This window comes from Strongylocentrotus purpuratus, unplaced genomic scaffold (genome assembly GCF_000002235.5).
Source record: "Strongylocentrotus purpuratus isolate Spur 01 unplaced genomic scaffold, Spur_5.0 spur5_scaffold_2, whole genome shotgun sequence".
In the NCBI taxonomy this organism is placed as follows: Eukaryota; Metazoa; Echinodermata; class Echinoidea; order Camarodonta; family Strongylocentrotidae; genus Strongylocentrotus; species Strongylocentrotus purpuratus.
The window spans coordinates 23805456-23827962 of record NW_022145605.1 but is presented as its reverse complement, the minus strand read 5'-3'; the positions used below and the strand labels follow the sequence as shown (position 1 = coordinate 23827962).

Sequence of the window (22507 nt, the reverse complement as noted above, 5' to 3'; positions counted from 1 at the left end):
TGCTCATCAAACACATCGTAGCATTTTCTCGTAAATATCGAGACAGAGCTATTACTAGTCTGCTCCATGTTGCTCCGAGTGTGTCAAAGGCCTTTAGTATAGATTGTCACAGTTGACAGAATTGTACTGCTACCGTAAATATATCAAGCGATAGGAACTATAAGCCACACCTTCCTTTGTGGGACCCTTGTCGACGCACTGTGCTACTATCAAGCCATTCAGAGTAACTATAAATGTCACGCAAACAGTAGAAATTAATTAACTAGTAATCATGATTGTTCCGAGATGTACATATTTCTGCAAATCTAAACATCTAATTGCCTTGTTTTTTTCAGGTAGGTGAAGAGGCGATGTAAGGGTTTTCCTTTGCATCGATTGCTTTTTATGTTCCATAGGAAAGAGCTTCATGTATATCTTGAATGGGGAAGGGGGGGGGGGGGGGGAGGTGAGCAGTGATGTCTTACAGGGGGGGGGGGGGCAGTCAAAGAATTCTCAATTCACTTTACACCTGTATGTCCCACATGTGAAGAAAAAAAGTTGGTTTTCAGTTTGTGACGTTATTGCCTTCACTATTTATCAATTGCTTTATATATATTTTTATCTCATTAATTTCCCTTCATTAATTTCCCTTTTATTCCCCAAAACTTGATTTCCCCATCCCTTTGCCCAGGTTATATGATTTGTGTCATATTGCGTGCATGACATTTCACAAAATGTTTTATGAACTTTGAAGAATTGATACTATTTTCTGAATATTGTATATTCATAGTCATTGATTTGTATACTAATAGTTTATTAAAATTCACATTTTTCATGATTTAACTGACAAAATTACTCTTTATCAACTATAGCGCTTAGTTGAAAGTGGTGCAGATTAATTTTTTTTTTTAAAGATCTTGAATATACATGTAGTAGACACAAGGAATGTCTACATCAGAAAATCTATGGGGTAAAAAGATAAAGAATTGTATCTATTTGCATATATCCATGTAAATCTCTTAACAAAGTTAGCCTGTATGTGTATTAAAGCAAAGAAGCGCAAGTGTAACTATGTTATAATGTCTTTTGTGTAAATAATGTTAGAATGATAAAGATGTCATGTTTAATGAATCAATCGGCCTGTGTTATGCTTCAATATTAAAACAATGTGACATGCTGTGTAACACTAATGATCCAGATCTGGTTGTTGTCTTTCTTTGAGTGATCGACCGAATGGAAGTATGGATTTGTTGAGTCGTAAGATAAGTGTGTTGCATCTATAACAGACTGCTACACATAGGTCCTTTGCTGTGTATAGTTACATTCTCAATCATCATTTACAAAACGAACTGGTTTACCAAGTCATGTGTGAATAGACCCCTCCCCTCTCTTTAAACACCTTTATGTCTGCATCTCTATCTTTGTATTTCTCCCCTTTTCATTCCCCATCTCTCTCCTGTCCTCTGCTCCTTGTCTTTCTCTCTCACTCCTACCCTCTCTAGTACAGTATTATCCAAGTGTACCGATTTCTCTCTACCTCGTAGCTGTACAATTTCCTTATTTCCTTTTCTCTCACTTTTTCTCTGCACTACAAGTTTGCTACCCCTAAAACCTGCACCCACTTTCCATGGTTCCATGGTAATGTATATTTTCACAAAAAATAAACCATTTTTTAAATACTATTAGTGAACCTGTGTTTCACTTTTAGTAGTTGGTGAAAAAAAAGAAGCAAATACTTGTTTTGGGGGTCACTAAATTCTGCTCAATTACTTCTCATTTTCATCATGTTTAATAATGCGAAAGAAGGTGCAATATTCACTTGTAGGCAAGCTCACTCACTTGTTCATCAATCCAGTTAATGGAATTTAGTTTCATGAAAATTTTGGTTGACTTCTGGGGGGTGTTTCACAAAGATCCTAAGTAGAACTTAACACTAAGTTGGACTTAAAAATTATGGAAAGCCATTAGCATCCCTGAAAACATTTTGTAAAAGTTATTTTAAAAGGCATAAAATGTTGATTCAAATCATTCATATTTTCTATTATCATGGGAGATTCTATGTTCTTGATGTGGAATTTTTAAAATGTCTAAAATACTTGAATTTCTGCTTTTGAATATATTTCATTTTAAGGCTCCAATGGCTGTCCATAATTTTTAAGTCCAATTTAGTGTTAAGTTCTACTTAGGATCTTTGTGAAACACCCCCCAGGTTTTACTTTTAGCATGAGTGTGCTACTATGTTAGATAATGCTCTGACAAACACATAAACATAACAAATAATCACGTACTTCTAAATAAACCTGTATGAAACTGACAAAACAAAATTGCAAAGTTGAATTTCTCTTCTGTAATTTATTTTAATTCAATACAGATTCAATTAACTCCTCAATTTGTTTCGAATAAATTGAGACCACAACAGACTGAGAGACAAAGAAGAAGGAAATAATAATAATGTATCGTTGAAACATGATCAGAATTTCAATGAATCCCAAAATGAGCTAAATTTACCAATAAATACATCTTGGTAAGTGACAAACTTTCATGCATTTCACTACAGGCTAAAAAAAGGAAACCTAGGGGAATAAAATATAGAGGAAAAGCCAAGAATTGATCCCTACTTGGTGAGCAAGTATCTGTACAATTGTCATAAATTAACTTTGATTTGAAAATTTGTCTCGAAATGCCTGTTCCTATTGATAACTTAAGCATATAACATCTGAAGTTTTAATGGAAGAAGTAATTGTTCCGTTTCTCGAAGAAACATGTGGACCTTCGTTGTACAAAGACATCATTAAAAACTTGAGTTTTTTGATAGCCTCTGCCAACCATGGCAATTGAAGGGATTAAAGTTCACCTTAAGTTGTGAAATTAAGAGTCAAGCCAACATTGGGACGAGGAATTACCATTACTGAAACTGTTGAGTTCCAAATAACCATATACAGGATTTATACTGACGATACAACTTTATGAAAGGTTAAGAGTACGCAATTTTTTTATTGGGTGTGAGGCTTGTATCATTATAACAGACTAACACTTTCATTATTAGTTTTTATTAATAGATGTATTTCATGATGGTGACATCATACATAGGTAACAATCTCAGAAAATAAAACAGAATATAGAATCCCCATCTTAAACACAAACAAGAGCATTTTACAGAAATCTTTCAATTGAATATCTAATGATGGAAAGATGATGATGTCTGAAATAACAATTGTGTTAATATTAAGCACCATACATCTATGCTCTTATTTTCACTAGTTAGATAAATGGAATCTGTTATTAAATATATAATAGAAATCCAATGCTACAGACAGATGGAATCACAGGAGATTTAGAAGATCCTGTTACTGACAGACGTCATGAAGCTTGCCTAGTAGTTCCGCCCCTGGTCACGATTTCTTCCTCGACCTGTAGTTACAAAAGAAAAAGGGAAGAAAATACTTGATGAGTAACTCTGTTATTGCTTTTCACAAAGCCCATAGAGATCCCCGAACACGTCTATGCGAAGAGATGCACGGTGTATCTCTATATACCTGCTACAGATTGCAATCCTTGACTACCGCAATGTTTTGGAGTGTATCCACATGCATAGGCTATGACACAATAATACATGTGACAAATTTTGACTGTGGTGGCCCACTGTTTGTCCCATTAGTCTACAAAAGCAGGTAAACAGATTTGTTATTCTCTGTCATTGTCAGCAAGATTTTAGTGTATCGGATACTATCTCCTTTACGTACTCCAATACTACCCATTTCTTGGCTGAGCCTGTAGGGCACTCACATTCCACATTTAAATATGGAATCTTTCATCACATCTCAAAACCCAACTTCAGCATGCAAAGGCCTACTTCAGGGTACGTCATCCCCCGGTGTGTGACACATGTGTAAATAACACCCTATCACACCTATCAAGAATTAATGAATTTGGTTGAACACAAAGTCAAAATACAATACATTACTTATTCATAAAATGATATCATGGCTGGATGGTACAATGAATATATACAATCATCACTTTTTAAATTACATGGTTACCAATAATTCAATTTAAGTAACCATTAGTTCTACTACGTTTACTCTGCCACCGAATGCTCCATGGTCAATCATCTACACTAATGGAATTGCTAACTTTATCCCTTCGACCCAACTCTGTAACTAAACCTAACCTTAAGCTCAAAGCCCCACTACACTACTTACAGCTACTTGCGCCCTCTATATAGCAAACAATACGGTGCCTCTTGGTCCCCCATGATCCTCTCTTTTTCTTATGTTAATTGAGAACTGATTTGATGAGATAACCACCTGTCAGTGACCTTGCAGAGAGGTCCAATCCCCCTGGCCAAACTAGTACAGACAGGATTTAAATGCCAAGGCAACATTGATCTCAAACTTTTCCTTCTGAATAAAGAAATCATAGAGCATAATGTCAGATTACCGGATCAAAGAATTCTCTTACCTCCTCGATCTTGATATCCACCTCCGCGGTTGTATCCGCCCCGGTATCCACCCCTGTATCCACCGCTCTGGCCATCCCGGTTGTAGTTGTCTCTTCCACCACCGTCTCTGTTATAGCCGCCCCTCCTACCGCCGCCGCCGTCTCGGTTGTAACCGCCCCTCCTACCACCTCCGTCTCGGTAGCGGTTGCCTCCCTGATTGTCTCCGTGGTAGCGGTTGTCCCTGCCTCCTCCCCTGTAGCCACCGCGGCCACCATCCTTGTAGCCGCCTTCTCGTCGGTTGCCGTCCTTGTTGAAGTCGCGACCCTTGAAGCGGTTGTCGCCCATGCGGGCGTCGATGAGACGCTCGTTGTTCTCGACCAGGTTGGAGACCTTGTCGGCTAGACGGAGCGAGAGGTGCTGGAGACGGGTTGGTTCACAGCGGTGCATCACGATGGTAGCAGCTGGCTCATCCCATGAGGCCTGGTCAAAACATAAACATACATGGTATCGATGTTATCGTATGTGACCAACACAAGGTGGTAATAATAATAATAATTCTGCTTTATATAGCGCTTAATACATCTTGGATGTCTCTTAAGCGCTTTACAGATATACTATTATGGTAAGTGATTCAAGGATCTATACAGCAGAAATAAAGATCTGTAACCATTAGAACTCAATCATAATATTTCAATACCATCATCCCTCCAGTCTCCACCATCATCTTCTAATTTGGATGTTTGGGTACATCATATGCCTTGCATTAGGCATGAGTTGAGTTTTTATCTGTTCATATGGGTTAGCTGCCCGTAATATTAAAGCTAGCTATATCACAGCACAAAAAGAAAATCAAGAGGATATCTTACCATGAGTTCTTCATTGATGATCATCTTGCTGACGATGCTGTGTACTGCTGTCTTCTCCAACTCAAACATGTCAGACAGAGTAATCAAGCTGTAGAGAACAAACAAGATAATAAAAATAACACACTCTGATAATAAACTGGTTTGCAATTTTTAAAAGTCGTATTTTGTAATTTTTTAAAATTTATTTACAATTTAATTTGTTGAAATGTATATACCTGTTTGTGTTATGAAGGGCCTCAACGAAAATCAGTATTTATTTGCTGATTGGGCTACCCTTCTTTTTAAAGATGTGTAATAAATTTATAAATAAATAAAACTCATTGCGTTATCTATAAGCTAACATTTGTCATTGACACCAAGCGAATAAATATCTATTTCTTAAAACAAATATTTATCGGACAGTTTTCAAATCATAATTGAATGGGCATGAAAAAGTCACAACTGACAATCTAAAAAATGTTTGATAAACCGCCGGTGAAAGGATTAAAAATAAAATGCAGTTGGCATCGTCAGTGTGCAAACAGGAAGTGATGTGTACAGAGGGGTACAACGATCAATTAATAACCCATTGTGTATTTACATACATGTAGCTTGCCAATGGTTATGGGGTTTTCTTTCATGTCAATTGGTATCTGCATTTGTTTTGATTAAATATTTTTCATCAGATAAACATGTTTCGATGAACCAGTTTTTCATTCATGTGGCAAGGCTCCACACTAAATTTTTCAGTCTCTATACATGAGCCCTATGTAAAAAAAAACAACAAAAACAACAACAACATCCAAATTTTTTGGGGCCAAACTTATATTTCAGGCACCGCTGTTAGGGTCGAGGCCTGCATAAAACAAAAGCAGCCAAACATAGGACATATAGGTAACCCCAATACCTGAACGAGAGAACTTGGCAGTCAATGGATTAATCAATTACTAGTCCAGGGCCCGTTGCATAAAACTTACCATTGATGGTAACTTTGCAATCAATGGCAACTACCATGGTAACAGGGCTCAACAGCCAATCAAAGTCAAAGTTTCCATGGTATTACCATTGATGGCAAAGTTACCATCAATGGTAAGTTTTGTGCAACGGGTCCCAGGTGAATACAAGCAGATGTCTGTTCTTAGGAATAGCTTACCTCAAGGCATCATACACACTGCCGTAGGTGAAGAGGTAGGTCCTCAAGCTCTCCTCCTGTATCTTCCTGTTAGGAGATAAACAAACACAAACAAACGCATGATTTACAGGTAAAGGGCAATAGCAGAGCTGCCAACCTTGTGTGACCAAAAAAAAGGAACCATGATGGCAAACAAAATATTTCCGGGATAACGTAATGGTTAGCAGATCTAGATGACATATAAACTACCTGGGGTATTATGAGTACATAACAAAATTCTTAAATATGTAATGAAATTAAATTATGGCCTATGGGCAAATTTTCATTCAGAAATCTTAAAGCCTTTCCGAGGCGAACAATAACAAAACAGTAGTAGAATGGTAAAAAAGTTGAATAATATTGAATTTCGGTAAAGAGATAATGGGGAGATTGCAGTCAGTGTAACTATGACAAGATAAAATCCACATAGCTGATGTATGTCAAAACGACAATCAGCCCGTCAACAACTACAAAAATTAACATCATTCTGCATCTCCCCTTTCCTTGCCTAACTCAGTAAAACCAGTAGACTAATAACTGAATCACAAATTTAAAAAATAAAAAACAAATAAAAAACAGTTTAAACATTATTCTTTTCAGATTTCTAATAAACTATGAAAAGAAATGAGCAAGTTGACGGGGAAGTTGGTGATATTGATGGAGAGGGGAACAGATACCGATAGAGACTGATAAAAGACATATAGCCATAGAATTTGAGAAAAAGGTCCAGGAAAAGAGGACTATTGTGGGCCTTCTTAACCATCATCATTTAGTAAGGTATGCAGAAAAGGAACAAGTAAGTTGACAGGGAAGTTGGTGATATTGATGGAGAGGGGGACAGATAGAGACAGAAAACACAGGTAGCGATAGAATTTGAGAAAAGGGTCCAGAATAAGAGGAATACTGTGGGCCTTCCTCCTTACCTGGTGATGAGTTTCCTGACGTGGTCAGAGTCCTTGAACAGGTTCCAGACCTTCATGTTCATCTTCTCGTTGATGAGGAACTTCTTGCAGCCTCGCCAGTCACCGTAGCGCATGGCCCTGGAGGCCGCCACCACGTGCTCACGCATGCTCTCAGGGGGCCCTATCAGGGTCTGGCGCTCGCTCAGACGCAGCTGGTGGTGGAAACTCTTGCTGATCATGCGACGACGGATGTCAAAGTGGTGGGCTGGAAATTCAGTAGCGGAAGAAAAAATGATTTTATGATCAAATGTACCGATCCAGCGTCCAAATACCAGTCAAGAATGAAGCCAGATTTGCGATAGCCATATGTCGTTCCAAAGCAACTGCATGACTTGTATCAGAATGTCTCATTAAAAAATCTCAAAGAAGCTTTCCTTGGTGAACAATAACAAAACAGTAGCAGAATGTTTGAAAATTGATTAATATGGAATTTCGGTTAATGAGATAATGATCTACATAATGGGGAGATTGCAGTCAGTGTAACTATGACAAGATAAAAATCCACATAGCTGATGTATGTCAAAACGACAATCAGCCTGTCAGTAATTCAAAAAATTGACATCATTCTGCATCTCCCCTTTCCTTGCCTTTCACAGTAAAACCAGTAGACTAGTAACTGAATCACAAGTTTAAAAAATAAAAAACAAACAAAAACAGTTTTAATAGAATTCTCTTCAGATTTCTAAGAAACTATGAGAATTCTTTTGGGGGATATGGAATGACTTCAGAGCCTATTCACTCAATCATCTACAATCTTTTTTTTACAAATGGTAAAATAATTTTCAAATAATTTTTAATAAAGTTAAAAAGAAATGAAATTAGCATATGAAATGAGAAATCTCAAGCCTCGATGAACTCACATGCCATGTAGGGGATCTCAAGCAGCATAGCAGAGACCAGGTAGACACACTCTAAGAGCTCTAGGTTGATGTGCATGTGGAAGGGCAGCTGACGGCTCTTCTCTATCTTCTCCTGCTGTGCGTCACGCTCCTGCTGCCTCATGAGAAGACCCTGTATCAGATGAGATTAACATGAGGGAGAATATACAAGAAGATGAAATATGATAACTGCCTGTTGCAAAATTCAAAATTCATCGTTACATAGTTTCAGCTTCTACGAACCTTAATAAAGGCATCGTTTAAATATGTTAAATCTGAGATGCATGGCCCTGCATGTTTTCAGTGTCTGTGATATGGTGTAATATTGAAGCCCCCCCCAAAAAAGTAGAAATCTTTGAGTGACCGGTTTTACCATACTCATTTTCCCCAATAGACTGTAGTGTAATAAAATCTGTTGGGAAAACGAAAAATGAAATTTTGATTTCCAATCATAAACATCTTGATAATTAGACAGGCCATCGTCTTGTAAAAAAAGTCAGGGGATTCCTGAGTGACCTAAAGGTTTTATAATTATGATTGCAGCATGAGCTAAATCGAGGATTCTGTTTCAGAATCTGAGGCAATGTTACAGAGTCACTTTAAGGTTGGAAGATGTTGATTTTACATGTTATGAATACCCCAACCAATGCAAGTTTCTCTACAAAAATGATATCCGCCTTACAAATCATGCCATGCAGAATGTAAGAGGGTTGATCCTTGTCTTACCTGAGCTAGAAGTTCCTTGGCTCGTCCTCCGCTCTGGATATCAAGCAATGCATTGTGGGCATCCCTGATGTTACCATGACGGAATGCACACAGACCGAGCTGAACCATGGTACGGTTGTACAGAATCTGAAGGAAGAAAACAAATGGACCTTTCACATTTTGTTTTAGTATTCGCTATTAATTTGACAAGAGCATCGAATCAAATCAAATCACGCAGTACCTATGAAAAATCTTATTCCAAGTACTTTGCAAAAAATTGTTCCACCAACTTTAACTCCATGCAGTGGTTGCCAAATCCTCCCCCAAATTGAATAGTGTTGTTTCGATTTGGAACTAAGAACCCGTTCTCACTCATTCCTAGCCCGATCCAGGCTAGACTGATCCAGCGGATTGCTCCACAGGTTCGCTTCGTTTTGTGTACACACTCACGAGCTAGACCGCTTTTGTTGCTATGGTATAGTGCGAATGAGCTAAACCGCTCCTGTTGCTGGGGGTTGCAAAGGTCAGCGGGTCAAATGTTTTGAGTGCTGTACACATAATTTCTTGCATAACACACACACACCGGCCAAATCGCAATTCCGGTTGAAGATCGCTTCCTAGCACGATTTGTGTACACATTGCAAGCTAGATCGGTCTGGGGCAATCTAGGAAGCAAACTGGTCAAGAAGACCACATTGCCGATGTGGTCTTCTGGATTGGTCCAGAAGATCGCTTACTAGACCGCTTGTGGGTTAATCTAGCCTGGATCGGTCTAGGAATAAGTGAGAATGGGGTCCAAGAGTTTGACTGTAGTGTGCTTACCTGCGTGGGGATATCAGAGAACTGGATGGTCTGTTGCAGATGGGACATGAGCATAAGATCTCTGGCAGTGTACCAACGGTCATGGATAGCATAATGATAGATGTGACACAGCATCGTCCTGGTACGGATCAGATCGGTGGTGTCCTTGGAGTAGATGTACTTGCACATCCTGTCCATCAAGGTCAGAGAATCCTCTTCTATTATACAAAGAAAACAGACAAATTCCAAATGAAATACAATCAAACCTGCTTTAGTGGTCATCTGTCTACAAAGACCACCTGTTTACAAAGACCACATTTTTTGTTTCCCTTGAAAATGGTTTCTCATTGAAACATGCACTGAAGGAACCTGTCTACAAAGACCACTTTTTGTGTTTTCCTTGGGCGGTCGCTATAGACAGGTTTGACTGTATTTCAATTCAAACCCATCGGAATGCACAAATTTGGTGCAACAAACATATACATTGATGGGACCACAGTGCAAACTTTGATGGGAGGGAACTGCAACTCTAAAAAGAAAGTAGGACAATCAGAGAAGCAGACGACTGGTGACATTTTTAATGAATTCTGACAAAAAATAATAAAGTTATGAATATGTTAATGTTGTAATCACTATACAAAGTAAGGCTGCGACAAGTACTCGGATACTCTCCCATATAGGTTACTTTCCTGAGGCCGTCATCACGTTCAAGCTCTAGCTTAAGATGATGGTCTCCTGCATTTTTTTCAATTCTGAAATGATTTGTTAACTATGCATTTTATAATTATTTAATGGATTTACATTACATGATTACATTATGTTGTGTTTTTTTACTTTTGATAATATATATGTACCTAGTTTGTATACTACTTTGTATTATGTTGAAAAATGCAGGAATATAATCAAACAGGCCTTAAATTTCAATATTTTTAGGGCAAGGCCAATTTTCTGTAGGGCACATTCCTATATAACAGCACAAATAGGAAGAATTGGAAAGGGCACAAAAAATCTCCCAAGGCCAATGAGAGGGGCATTGAGGCCAATCAAAGGGGCATCCACGGCCATGGCCTTAGTGGCCTTGGATTAATTCAAGCCCTGAAACAAAAACAAACAAACAAACAATTATTCATTTGCTTTAATTCTTACCTCCCTTTCCCTTCTCTTTCTCTTCTTCTCCTTCTTCTAGTTTGACCTCTTCTGTTGGTTTCTCTTCTTCCTTCTTCTTTTCTCCCTCACTCTCATCTGTCTTTTCCTGACTCTCTCCTTTCGTCTTTTCTTGGCTTTCATCCGTCTTTTCCTGGCCCTCTCCCTCCGTCTTTTCTTGGATCTCATCTGTCTTTTCCTTGCTCTCATCCGTCTTTTCCTGGCTCTCTTCTTCCGTCTTGGCACGCGACTTCTCCAGTTCACGTAGCTTCTCATAGTCGTACTACAAAATAACCACATCATATTCATCACTATGTGACTAACTTCCATTGGGAGTTCTGAGCTGACCACACAAAAATTACAATACATTTCATGCCTCATGCAAACAATTTCAAAATGACTGTGATTTTTTTTGCCCTTCAATATTTCATGCTCATTTACTGTGATTTTAGATGACTTCAGTCCACATTTTCAGAAACAAGATAACTAATCACGGATGATCAGTCGAAAGATGGTTTGTTTTGCATCATCATGAAATGTGGCTCAGTTATGGATATATCCCAATTAATATTTGATTCTTGAAGTACGATACCTTACCCAATTCATATTCATGTATATAGAATAACATGAACATTATTCACTGCATGGAATAGAAGATGCTTAAAAAAAAAATTCAATTACATGTGGGATACGGAAATAACATATGGAATTGACTTTCCACGCTATTTCTTAAACCCATATAAGTTTGCTAAGAATGTTGTCCAAGCCCAAATTTGAGTACAATACTTATATTTCGGGCTTGGATATTGAATTGATACCATTCAAAGAAGGTTGACTGACTGACTGACCTTGTAGTAGATATGTTGGATGTTCCTCAGGTAAACCCTGCAGATCTCGGAGGATGTACTCGTATTCTCAAGATGGGACTGCAGTTGCACGATGAGGCCTGTCACAATAGTCTCATCCTTCAACCTGTAAGACAGACAACACAATCAGTTTTAGATGCTGCTTATAAGTATCGGCTTGCATGGTGATGTAGATATACAGTATGCTTGCGGTTGCACCATGCGAGAGACGGATAGTCAACCTGTTCGAAACTTTGAGCCACTCCTACTACCCATCCATTCCAACCAGCGCTATAGTTCTCCTTAGGACTATAAGCTAAGAAAGATAACCAATAGTCTTTTTCAAGACTGCCAACTGTCCTTTTTAGGACTACACACTTTCAAGAAAGAAAAATTACTGAGAGTCCTTTCCAGGTCTTCCCAATCCTCACCCATCTCTCACATGGTGCAGCCGCAAGCCTACTGTATACAATCGGTTTTTGTTGCAAACAGATCTAAACTTACTGAAACAAAAATGTCATAGTCCATGGCAAGAAATTCAATACAAATCAATGGATAAGATCAGATTTCTCCAAAGCTGACCTGTATGTTCACAGATCTTTTGAGAAATGCACCAATTAAAGGAAAAGAGGTATTTTTTGAAAAAAATGGAAGGATAAATTTCAAGAAAATCGAGAGTTCCGGTAATGATAGAAAGTGCTGGATGGACCAGAATGATACCTATTACAGAACCTTGGTAGAATATGCAGAATACCTCAGTAGCAAAAAAGAACATGTTATAAATCACTAATTCATTCATGCACCCCATTTTAGTCTAACCTTTCCACATATTCTGTAGAGTGGGCATCCGTTGCTTGAAGCATCTTGGTGAATTCCTCGTCTAGACGTTCAGCCACCGTCAGAATGCAACCTCGGACCTTGTACGGAGGCTCCTAGGTTGGGGAAAGAACAAATCTCATAGTTAACATATGTATCACCTGAATAAATCTGCAGTGCTATTGTCAGTCAGTCATTCACAGGTTAACTAAGCAGAACATGCCTGACATGGCAGACTGATGAATAATCCACACCAATTGCTGAAATTTCTCTCTTTCTCTGAGGGGCAACGTTTCCCTGATTTCAAAATAGGGTTTAACTGAAATACTATCACCGTTATCAATATGATCATCATTGCTTTCATCATCATCACCTTCACCACTTGTACCACCAACATCGCCACTGAAATAAACCATTGACATCACCGTCAACATCACCATAACCACTATCATCAACACTATCACCATTATTATCATCAACACCATCATCAATATCACAACCAGTAACAGAATTGTAACCTCAATACAACATTCTTGTTGGAGGTTTCTGCCCATCAAACAGATGAAGAGCACATTTCATACTTTTATTCAACTGAACCCTGTTCATACTTCCATTCAACTCAACCCTGTTCATGCTTTCATTCAGCTGAACCCTGTTCATACTTTCATTCAATTGAACCCTCTTCACAATTACATTCAACCGATTCCTGTTCATACTTCCATTCAACTGAACCCTGTTCATACTTTCATTCAACTGAACCCTGTTCCTACTCTCATTCAACTGAACCCACTTCATACTTTCATTCAACTGAACCCTGTTCCTACTCTCATTCAACTGAACCCTGTTCATACTTTTATACAACTGAACCCTGTTCATACTTTCATTCAACTGAACCCTGTTCATACCCTCATTCAACTGAACCCTGTTCATACCCTCATTCAACTGATCCCTGTTCATACTTTCATTCAACTGAACCCTGTTCATACTCTCATTCAACTGGACCCTGTTCATACTTTCATTCAACTGAACCCTTTCCATACTTTTATTCAACTGATGCCTGTTCATTCGTCAATCAATCAATCAATCAATACTTACTGATAGGCTTTCAGCATCTTCATTCAAGTTCTCAGAGACAAACACATCTGGGTTGGCCATCAGGATATCAAGCATCTCCTGCATAAGAGCCAAGCACCTGCAAGGAAAGCATGCCCATAAAAAATGTTCAGTCTCTCAACGTCTTTAGAACATATATTTGGTGAGCAAAAGAGTCTGAATTCCCACCTTCCAGGTCCAGTTTCTTGCCTCCTCCCCTTCTTAGGACAGGTGTAGACAATTCTGTTTATCAATATTTTTCATCTATGATACTAAATGGGTTGGAAGCTTTGAATATAGACTCACCGATATGTAGCCATACACATCTTTAAAAAAATAGACCCCCTCCCCCCCCCCCCCCCCCCAGTCCTGCCCTGCCTTGAAAATGGCCTCAACAATCATCAGATTTCATACATGTGGCTATGTTAGGGTTGTAAAGAAAATCAGCCGACATGGCACGAAAGGGGGGGGGGGGGGTAGTTGATCTATTATTGATTAAAAAAACATGAACAATTCTTACATTTCCCAGATGGCAGGCTTCATGCACGTGGCCACGTTAGGATTGTAATCAAAGACGGCCGACATGACGTGGAAGGCTACCTTCAGGTCGACGCCCAGTCCGAGGTTGTGCTGACTGGCAATGTTCCTCAGCTCCTTCAGCAGCTCAATCTGGTCTGCACGATTGGTCGCCCTCTTACCTCGAGCGCCGACGATCTCGCCGAGTTTCTTCAGGACAACGGTAGGGGTAATCTCCACATCCTTGGCAAACATTTTGGGCTTCTCCTGTTAGGATGTAGATTAATATTCAAACTTTATTTCTACATTTTCAAAAAATAAACCGAATGGAATTGAACATTTAAAGAGAAGCATGAGAGAGATATTCAATAATAAAATCTCAAGAATAACTCTCCCAAATCAATTTTCATTCCCTTTGGCCGTATTTAATAGCTAGTGTGCAAGTGCAGAACACAATAAAAGAAAATTAAGACAACTCTGTATTCAAATTGTTTTTTCATTTGGAATATAGTACAAACAGACCACATAGATACAAATAAAATGTTGAGGGTTCTTTTCTCTTGTTATTATTTGCTTTAATACCTCAATATAAACAGTAATTCATGAAACAATAGGGAGCTACGAAAAATAATAATCTTTACAGGATAATGTGTATCCAGTTAGGGCTGTTTGGGGGGGGGGGGTGTAAATAATTCAGTAATCTATTATTCTGAAAAGGAAAAAATAAAAATACTTATTCAAGAACCAGAAAAATCAAACAAAGAAGCAATGTGATTGAAAAGAATGACTTCAGTCCACATTTTCAGAAACAAGAGTACTAATCATGGATGATCAGCCGAAAGATGGTTTGTTTTGCATCATCATGAAATGTGGCTGAGTTATGGCAAAATCCTAATGGTAAAGCAGTGGTCTTGAAACTGGGGGGGGGGGGGGTACAAAATACCTCAATATAAACAGTGATTTAAATAATAGGGCACTACGAAAATCAAGAATCATTACAGGATAACGTGTATCCAGTTAGGGCTGTTTGGGGGGGGGGGATGTTAATATTACAATGATAAATTATTCTGAAAAGAAAAAGAAAAGAAAAATTAAATACATATTCAAGAACAGCAGTTAGTTCAAAGAAATGACTATGACTGCACAACCTGCTTATTTAACACAGAAGGTGACCTTGAACTGACCTTCTCAAGTTTGATGCCACCTTTGACCTTTTCCCATTTGCCTTCTCCGTCTTCATTTTCTTCTTCCTCCTCCAAAGCTTCCTCATCTTTCGGTCGCACTCTGTCCTTGCGACGCTCCTTCTTCTTGGAGGCTTTGTCATCACCAGTCGTCGTCCTAGGCAAAGATTAAAAGACAGAAGACAACATAATGATGGCATTATCTAACTCTTTGCCTGCTTTGGACAACTAATGGAACACACACTGAACTGCCACAGTCGACTTTTGTCACAGATACGTAGTATAGTTCACAAAAACTTCTGAATATGTTACTACAAAAAGCACATTGGCTCATTCCACATGCAAGTTGATCAAAGATGGCTACTGTCGAGACATTAGAGCGTCAGAATAAGCCAGTTCGTAAATACTATCTGCGCAAAAGTCATTTGTACCTAAATTTTAAAACCCATCGCGACGAATACTAGTTTCGTGCTCGTGAAAGTTATACACTGCAGTACATTTGTCTGATACACAGGTGGAAGTATTTTTCTCAAGAGGCAAACTAAAAGGTATTCATGAAGCACCTCAATCACTTCGGCAGTGATTATTCTAAAATGCACAAGTGGGACATATCCATCGTGTTGAAGATCTGTGGATATTTTGGGGTCCTGAAAAGCACTTACTTCTTCAAGAAGTACTCCGCTGTGAGGGTCGTCATTCCTGGTACGTCGTCATCAGAGGTAGAATCCTCCGACATGGATGCATCCCAACTATCATCAGACTCATCATCCTGTAACAAAGTCAAAATAATTGTAACATCTAGTTATCTTAACCCTTGAAATCACTCAAGTGGAAAATCCTACCCAAGAAGGTCAATGTTCTAGCTAAATTTTGGACTAAATATAGCTATGTCTTCTTTCTTCATGTAAAGCCATGTCAAACAATTTTTAGAAATTATTAAAAAAACATATGAGGTTATGAGAAGAAAGAAACTCAAACACTGAAAGGCACAGGCACACAAAGTACATGTACACCAAACTGACAATCAACAAAAATACATATAGAATTCCCAAGCGACAACAGTGTTTGTAAATGGAAAAGACATGACTTTTAAAGATAACCGGACTAGAATTATCATTAATTCTATCCTCTTATCCCTTCCAACGCAGATTGAGGACCCGGTAGGATGACGAAAGCATTTGTGTTAGTAACTGACCATACGGTAGGAATACTCCTAGAAAGTGGAGATGGTGCACATTGTGCGTGAATGGATCAGGAGACCGGAGTAATAATATCTGAAAAGCCTTTAGAGACCTAATTCTGTGTTTAGCGCTATATAAATCCAGATTACATGTATTATTATTATTTCTACCAAATCTACAATTTTGACCATCATCGTTTAACATTTAACAGTGATCAAAATCAAGACATCTATGGGAAGAGTGACATATTGATTGGTACTTACATAATCTCCTTCTTGTTTGACCTTTGGAGGTGCGACCTTCTTCATGACAGGAGCAGATTTAGGTTCATCCTCTTCACTATCGCTCTCTTCATCTTTCTTCTCCACTTCGCGCTCCTCCTCTTCCTTGTCTTCTGCATCTGGGTTCTAAACGACGAGATGAAATTTGATTAAAGGTAAAGACCAATTTTGGAAATGCCCCCCCCTCTCAAAAAATGAAATGGAAGCTCTTATTACCAATCATGTGAAAGAATGTGTTTCGACTAATACGTGATGATGCAAATTTTCCCGAGAAACTGCCTACTAATTGATATATTTGGTAAATTATTATATTTATCCAGTCTGGATAGATATAATAATTTACTGTGTAGTCCCATATATATCTATCTGTGTACAGATGTTATGTCCTTCACCTATGAGAGTACAGTAACCATGTCCCTACAATGGGATTACAAAATATATATCATCTGATTTAAAACCGGAAGTTTTATCACAAACAATTTTACAAATTGGTAATTTTGGCTTCATCTTTTGCAGCAAGAAATTCATGAATAACATCTACACATGAAAGAGTACATTATGATTTATAAAATATTGAAGTAAGATGCTCATAGTCTCTCTTTAATGGTTAAGATTCTTTCAATGGCTTTAGTCCACATTTTCAGAAACAAGATAACTAATCATAGACGATCAGAACAAAGATGATTTGTTTTGCATTATCATGAAATGTGTACGAGTTATGGTGAAATCCCAATCATACCTTACTCAATTCATGTATAATTATGTACATAGAATAACATGAACATTATTTACCGAATGGAACGGCATGATCCACACACGGAAATATGAATTACGGTTATCAAAATGCTTTTGGCTCAGTTTTAAGAGCTTTTAAGGTAAGCACTGTGTACTGCTTGCATTATCAGATGAGTGGTAGCGAAAAGTAATTATCATTACAAAAGCATATCTCCCTTTGAAAGTGGCCCGTTAGTTTCCAGCTAGGCAAGAACCTTTTGTCCATGTATCTGCAAGGAAGATCCAGTTAAACACATGCCTGACATATTTTCTTTTGGCGGCTTTGAAAATGGTACAAAGAGAATGAGCTAGATATGACTCCATCTCTTAAAACTCATTGGTAAAATAATGAAGATCACTACAACAAGTACATAAATGCTTTTTAATTTAGCATGAAATACTTACATCTTTGTATTTAGTAATCTGTGCGTCGAGCTCCTTCATGTATTTCCGGAGCTTCTGTCTCAACGAGGAGAGCGACTTGGCATTGGCCTTGTTCAGCTTCTTCTTGTCTTCCCATAACTAACATTTGAATAATGATAATAATAATAAATTGTTTCTTTTATAGCACTATATTTAATTTACAACTGATCAAAGCGCTTTACAAAACAAATACATCAATGAATTAAAACTCAACAAAAATATGATAGAAAATGTAATGCAGTTAATTACAATGTAAATAGGTGTGTTTTGAGATGTTTCTTAAATACTTCAATTGACATACTACATCGTAATTCACAAGGTAACCTATTCCACGTAACCGGACCACTGTAGTTAAGTATCAAACAAAGAGCAATGTGATTAAAAAGAATAACACAACCTAAGTCACATATCAGAGTCAGATAAGATGCTCCTAATCTCTTTTTAATATTAAGATTCTTTAAAGATGTTCATGCGTGGGTACGAGTCGTTCGTGAAGTACGCAACTTGGCGATCCCTACATAACACTGGGCCAATGGGTATTACGTTCCTGTGCATACGTCCGTGTGCTGCCCTCTATATACCCACGCTTGAGCAACTTTAAATGACTTCAGTCCACATTTTCAGAAACAAGAGTACTAATCACGGATGATCAGCCGAAAGATGGTTTGTTTTGCATCATCATGAAATGTGGCTGAGTTACGGCATATTCCCAATGGTAGACCAGTGGTCTTGAAACGGGAAGGTCCCAGGTTCAAAACCAAGTCAATGCGCTGATTGCCCTCGTGCCATTTGGTAAGGCATTAATCCTCATTACCAATTCCCTAAAAAGAGGACTTAAAGCCATCGGTCCCCAGGTTGTTTACTCATTAGCATATACATGCTTTCTTGGCAGTCAGGTAAAACAATCATAATGAAACATAAAAAAACAAAAAGAAACAAGATCTATGTACAGGTTTTCTTGGAACTATGTCTAATCATTTGTCTTGATTCCAAATTGACTATTATGAATATTTACTGCTTGAACAAATATCGGAACACCATCTATTACAACTCCAGCGGTAACAACATATCTTAGACAAAACATGAAGCAAATTTTGCCTGAGCATGTCGGACCACCACAGCAAAAATGTGTACATCCCAGATACAGTAGTTGCCATCATTACAGACGACTGCTGAATCACCAAGTAGTTTTGGCGGCACAACCAGGGGTGAAAGTGAGCACTTTTTTCCTTCTCAACCTACCACCCCTGGAGTTTAAAAAAAAAAAATAGAATTCGGGGGGAAAAAATGGCATTTAACAACATTCCCCCCACTTTGGAGTAAGAAAATTTGGAAAAAATAGGAAAATTCAGGGAAAAAAGGGAAAATAGGGGTATAATCGGGGAAAGAACAACAACAAACAAACAAACAGGAAACCAATTTTCCTGCACAACTTACTTCATTGACGAATTCCTCCAGTTCCACAAGACAACGGATGTAGAACCGAGGGCACTGGCCATCGTCGGTGTTGAGCACATTCTGAGCCTTGGTATACACTTTCATCATCTCCTCAAAACTGGTCAGGACCCGGGAGACATCTCGTATCTTCTTCTGATTTTTGATCTGTTTGATGAACTCCGATATCTCGTCATGTCTACAAAGGAAACAAGCAAGGATCAGTGACTAGATCAAGTAAGGATCAATGACTAGATCAAGTAAGGATCAGTGACTAGATCAAATAAGGATCAGTGACTAGAACAAGTAAGGATCAGTGACTGGATCAAGTAAGGATCAGTGACTGGATCAAATAAGGATCAGTGACTAGATCAAGTAAGGATCAGTGACTAGATCAAGTAAGGATCAATGATCAGTGACTAGATCAATTAAGGATCAGTGACTAGATCAAGTAAGGATCAAAGATCAGTGACTAGATCAAGTAAGGATCAGTGACCAGATCGAGCCAGGACTGAAGGTTTAATTTTCAGCCACAAATTTACGGAAAAGAATCATCCAAGTCATGTAGGAGCCCATTACTTTGTACAATACATCACTTGAAAAAGAGAGGCGGCAGTGCTGCAAATAAGGCAAAAGCCTGAAAACTGGAATAAACATAATTTAAGACTCCTCTGTTGGCAAGATGTGTCAGTTGCTGGCTCGTAATGCCCAAAAGTCAATAAACAAGATAGCAGAGTATATTTCGTGTCAAACTTGACTCTGGGAAACAACAAGATTTTTTTTTATCATGAAAGGATCATAAAATGATATAATGTGAACATAAAACACTTTGTGGGAAATTGCATTTTGAGCTTTTCAATGTGACCTCATTCTCTATTGATCAATGTTTTATGTGCACAAGTCAACATCTTTAATAATACCTATTCAGAATAAAAGAATTAAATCTTCTTTCAAAGGTTTTATCCTTGCATGCCTATTCATGCAAATTATTCCCCCCCCCCCCAGAAAAATGCAGCCTACCTTTTTGACTTTGCACTGCGCACAACACGCTTGGTCTCCTCTTCATCGTCACTCAGAAAGAAACGAGTCAAGGGGGCCTGCTTCTGTGGGACTAGGATCCCGTCGTCACTGGATTCCGAATCACTTTCCGTCGATGATCCTCCTGCAAAGAATCGCGATGCCATCGTGGATGCTATTCACTTTCTACCAGCTTCCTTGAAAAATATTTGCCACTGATTGGTGGAGTACAGATTTATCTGGGAAAAAAACAAAAACAAGGAGAAAATCCATTAATGAACTTTTGACTTGGTTTAATACAATATCATGCAAAAAATATCAAGAAGGGAATTATGAATAATGTAAGACCCACATTTGTAATCTATTGTTGAAAAGCAAAGAGAGAAAGAGAGAGGGGGAAGGGAGAGGAGAAAATGAAAACTGAATAATAAATGAAATTGAGGATTAAGTAACATGGCCTTTTCTGTCGGTGGACTTTAAAATGACCCGCTATTTTGAATACTTTAAAGAACACTTTCCACACAAAAAACAAACCCTATGGCTGTTTGCATGAAAAGGGGTACAAAATGGGCTCTGAAATATAACTTAACCCAGCCATGCACAAAACACAAACACGTCAATCAATCATGCAACACGGTCCTCGCCCTAGCGTCGTGTCGGCAGGCACAGCTCAGTCAGGGGAATAAATTATCATATCGACAGCTTTGGCATTTGCCTTACACAAAGCATAGAACATAAGGTAAAATATATTCAAATACAGTCCAATGACGTTGGCAGGTAGGATTGATTAAAAATCCAAGTTACAAATTGCTCCAACACAATTCACAGTCACAATGATTTTGCATTGCAGATCACACAGTCAATCGAGCCATTCCTGCAATCCTCACTCGCGCTCGTCCAGCTAGACATTCATAATTTCACTTTTACAGAGAGGGCCGAGAAGAGAATATTGAAATCAAGCATCCAACATGATAGTTTAAGATATTAAGTACTTATTCTTAACATTAAATTCGTAAAGACAACATTATTTTGGCGATTTTCAGGCAGCAATATGTTGGTCTACTTACCTCTCCTCAGAACGGAATGGCCGCCATTGCATATGTTGAATGAATGCATTGCGCGCGCTCTCACAGGAGTGATATAATAGCGCATAAAACGAACTCATTTCAATACCTGCCTGAGTGGTTGATCAAATTATAAGCACGAAGGAACTTTGCGCTAGTATATCCCGCGCGCTCGTACGCATGTTCTGTTCTGCTCCATGCCAAGGTTCCATATGCAGCAGTCACACGTGCAACTGCTGTGCATGGAAGATGTTGAAAGAGTCGGCCCAAATAAACTCAACACCATTGATTTCGCCTTATCAGTGTTTTTCGCCGGATAAATATAAATAAACTTACAATATCTCCCGAATATCTCACTGTAACTTTAGTCTTGTACGTTGTACCCTTCGACATGGCATGGCTGTGAGGCTTCTTTTGGTTGGTTGGTTTTATTTTCCGTATAAAAATTCAAATACATACAAGAATACAATACAAATCAAGAATTAAAAACGGCTGGAAGTGGAATGCTCTATTAAGAGCCATTATTAAAAGGCTCTGTCCTCCTATAAGGTGAGGTCCTTTTGGTTGAACAATATCTTTAAATGTTATGTTTGTTTCAATGATCATGACTTTTATTGACAATAAGGAAGATTTAGGTTGCTTGAAACATTGATCATGAAAAATTAAAAACCATCTTAAAATTCTACCTATAATCATCAGGTTTATCTTTATTATGGATTATTAAGTTGATTTTTTTCTATTTTTTTTGTTGTTGCTATAAAATAATCCCGATCAGCTCGATCTGTGGATCATTTTTTTCCTTAACAATCATAAAGTCCAGTGCTCACCACGGATCATACAGATGATACAGATCAGTAGTGATCTATGGCGTGGTATACTCACTGGACTGAGAGGCATGAAAAAAAAATGACTGAAGAATTAGAACAAAACCATATGATAAATGTGCAGTGAGATATTA

The 22507-nt window shown here is 38.2% G+C and overlaps 1 protein-coding gene across 1 annotated transcript; it reads right to left on the bottom strand.

Moving 5' to 3' along the window:
• Positions 1-2316: 2316 nt before the first annotated feature.
• Positions 2317-21676, bottom strand: LOC582130 (eukaryotic translation initiation factor 3 subunit C). Its single transcript, XM_030992024.1, has 20 exons — positions 21553-21676; positions 20489-20724; positions 19472-19667; positions 18017-18133; positions 16820-16963; positions 16038-16144; positions 15379-15532; positions 14199-14461; positions 13682-13778; positions 12590-12702; positions 11774-11897; positions 10929-11208; positions 9804-10000; positions 9003-9128; positions 8259-8409; positions 7360-7603; positions 6419-6484; positions 5287-5374; positions 4441-4900; positions 2317-3390 (listed from the first exon to the last, which is right to left on the bottom strand). Exons 2-20 carry the CDS (start codon positions 20650-20652, stop codon positions 3353-3355), a joined length of 3129 nt encoding a protein of 1042 aa, XP_030847884.1. The 5' UTR covers positions 20653-20724; positions 21553-21676; the 3' UTR covers positions 2317-3352.
• Between the last annotated feature and the right edge of the window lie 831 nt (positions 21677-22507).